This window comes from Zalophus californianus, chromosome 5 (genome assembly GCF_009762305.2).
Source record: "Zalophus californianus isolate mZalCal1 chromosome 5, mZalCal1.pri.v2, whole genome shotgun sequence".
NCBI classification, from domain to species: domain Eukaryota; kingdom Metazoa; phylum Chordata; class Mammalia; order Carnivora; family Otariidae; genus Zalophus; species Zalophus californianus.
The window spans coordinates 132180785-132184181 of NC_045599.1; the positions used below are offsets into that span (position 1 = coordinate 132180785).

Genomic DNA, 3397 nt, shown 5'->3' on the forward strand with positions numbered 1-3397 from the left:
GTTGTGATACCAAATGAACAAAAGAAGAATGGCACTTATCTTTTAATAAAAATGACCCTCAGAGAAAAAGAAAAGAAAGAAAGAAAAGAATCTAAAGCATGGTTTTACATAGCAATCTATGAAGTTGCTTCATTTACCTTTTTTTAAACATTATAAAAGTGAAGAACTGGTAAATATATGAAATACATTATATATATATATATACACATAGCAATGTATATATGAAAGTTTAATACTATACATTCTGTATGTTTATATACATACTGTATATTTACTAGCATATATCCTAGTAAAGCTTATATATTTACACGTTAGGTATCATATATACTTTGAACTAAGTATATACTATACATATACTTTGAAGTAAGCAGTAGGGAGAACCTTGAGATCAGTGCCATTGAGAAGTAAGGTAGCCACTCATAATCACCGATAAAGAATAAACTACTTCAGTGGGCGCCTAGGTGTGCGCGCGGGAAGATGGCTGAGCAGGTGCCGAAGTCTGTGCTCTTCTTGTGTCTGGGTAACATCTGTCGGTCACCCATTGCAGAAGCAGTTTTCAGAAAACTTGTAACTGATCAAAAGCTTTCAGATCATGTTACCAAGGAAGACTTTGCCACATTTGATTATATACTGTGTATGGATGAAAGCAATCTGAGAGACTTGAATAGAAAAAGTAATCAAATTAAAAACTGCAAAGCTAAAATTGAACTACTTGGCAGCTATGATCCACAAAATCAACTCATTATTGAAGACCCCTGTTATGGGAATGAGTCCGACTTTGAGACTGTCTACCAGCAGTGTGTGAGGTGCTGCAGAGCCTTCCTGGACAAGGCCCGCTAATGCCACGCCCGTTCTCCCCACAGCCCCCGGCTGGGCCCCACAGGCTCTGCTGTGAGGCCGCAACTGTTTCTTCAGTTGACCCTCGGTTTCTTACCTTAAATAATTGTAGATGGAAATTAGTTATTGTATCTGACAGACAAATAAATAAAAATGTTTCATCCAGACCAAAAAAAAAAAAAAAAAAAGAATAAACTTCTGACTGCTTCAAGTTATCCAGGAACAAATATATACTGAGGCAACTAGGCAGTAAGACTGCAAGCAGGGTAGCTGAATGTAGCTGGGTAGTTTGTACACTATTCTTATAATCTCAGCAGAGAGGGAAAATGAGGTCTGAAATTCCTCTTGCTAATTATGATACCTAGTCTGAAGTTACCTTAATGCAAAAGGAGTGATGATTCATTATTTATTTATTCACTCAAAAGAGATACATATGTGTGTAAAGGTCTACAGAGACCTATGACAGAAATGCCATCTCATCACAGTTCATAAATAAACTAAACCACCGCCTAGAAGTTAGCAATGAGTATTAGTAAGTACTCCAACTTAAAATATAAGAAAATGATCCTAACAGAAAATAAGCACAGAGTAAGAGAAACCAAGGAAGAGTCTGTATCTTTGTGTGTAGTCGCATATTTTGCACACATTGACCTCTCTAACTAGAGTGGTGAGAAAAAGTCAACCAAACCAAAGAATTAAATCAGAAAAAAAAAAATCTTACTTTTGAGAATAACTACTGTAGAGTATGGAAGAAATGTATGAAACCATCTATAATAAAAACTTTACAAATCCAACTATAAAAGAGTAAAAGATGGGAAAACGAAAATAAAATGCTGAGAAGAAAATGGAAATAATAAATTTGGGTTAGTTGTCGAAAGATGGTACAAAATTTAAATGGAAGCAATAAAAAGGCTGCAGAAAGAAATGGCAAGATGGAACGGAGAGGAAACTTGGTAAATATGGAGCTCTCAGAACTGAGATGACACATGTGCAAATAGAATGGTGTCTAAACAAGAGAACAAACAAAAATAAAAACAAATAAAAATATAACTTATAGGAAATCATAAACTATTGACATCTCCCTAAAATTGAAAAGTAGGGAAATCATTTGAAAATATAAGCAATCAGAGGCTATATGTTGGTTTCTGAGGTTTCTATTCTTTAAGCCATGGCTAAGCAAGTCCAAGGAATGAGGAGTACAGAAAGGACATGTGCTTGAAAAACAAGAGCACTTTTTTTCTCTTTTTTAGAGAGAGAGAGCGCACGAGCAAGAACGAGCAGGGGCAGGGAGAGAGAGCAGAGCCCCACATGGGGCTTGATCTCATGACTCTGAGCTCATGCATGTCCTGAGCTGAATCCAAAACCAACTGAGCCACCCAGGTGCCCCTAAAAACAAAAGCACTTTTAAAATAGCTTCTTATAAACTTGATTTAGGTTTTAAATCTAGATTTAAATCTTAAGTTAGGTTTAGATTTCAACTGGTAAAATATTAAATTTTACTTTTTAAACTCTCCCCAGCTTAAGTTCTGAATCAAACTCAAATGGAGTAGGCTACTGTTCCATTCTCCTCCTCCCACTGCCTATTTTTATCTTGGTCAATAACTAAAAAATACAAAAGCTAGAAGGCTCAGTTGGTTGAGCATCAGACTCTTGATCTCAGCTCAGGTCTTGATATCAGGGTTGTGAGTTCAAGCCCTGCACTGGGCTTCAAAGAAAAAAAAAAAAAAGCTAGAAGAACTATTGAAAAATTATACAGTGTAAAGCCATAATAACACCCTGCCAATTGAAGGCTTAATATTTCTGTATACTAATAAAGTTATATATGTATTATATATATTTTTACATATATGTACAAAAATATATGTGTACAAAATATATAATACTTATTCAACAATATGTATATACAAAAGTAGGTATATACTTTATATATATAATAGTAAAATTTATATATATTATCTACATGTTATATATATTATATATACTTATATACTATATATGTATGTATACTTTGTGCTAGACATATTAATAATAATCATAAAATAAATACATAAAAAGCTGAGATTTTGGCCAGAATGTCCCTAAACAATTGGTTCTACAATGTGTACAGGTATGTGATAAACACATGGACCAAATGGGCTTTTGCAGTTTTAACTGCCTTCTTTCTCCTTGTTTTTCTCATTGATTATGAATTTCTGTATAATTTCTATTTACATACTGGCTTTGTGTCAAGAAGGGAAAAAAAAGAGATAAATATGAGATCATAAGTCCAGCAACCTGATTATGGTATTAAAGAAGAAGTAAAACGATAACTATCCATTATACTGCATAACACCTAGGGTGATTAATACTTGTCTGAGTTAGAGTAGAAATTGTATTATATATAATATATGTTATATATAAAATATATATGCATTACCTATATGTAATAATATGTGTGTATATATATATAAATATAAACATTTATGAGTTTATAGAATTATTAAGCCTTCAATTGGTAGCATGTGTTATTATGGCTTTCCATTGTATAATTTTTCAATATCTCTTCTAGCTTTTATATTTT

The 3397-nt window shown here is 33.1% G+C and overlaps 1 protein-coding gene across 1 annotated transcript; it reads left to right on the plus strand.

The window, feature by feature from the left end:
• Positions 1 to 471: 471 nt before the first annotated feature.
• LOC113929699 (low molecular weight phosphotyrosine protein phosphatase-like) lies at positions 472 to 905 on the plus strand. The gene has a single exon (XM_035727790.1). It carries the CDS (start codon positions 478 to 480, stop codon positions 838 to 840), a length of 363 nt encoding a protein of 120 aa, XP_035583683.1. The 5' UTR covers positions 472 to 477; the 3' UTR covers positions 841 to 905.
• The last annotated feature ends 2492 nt before the right edge of the window (positions 906 to 3397 follow it).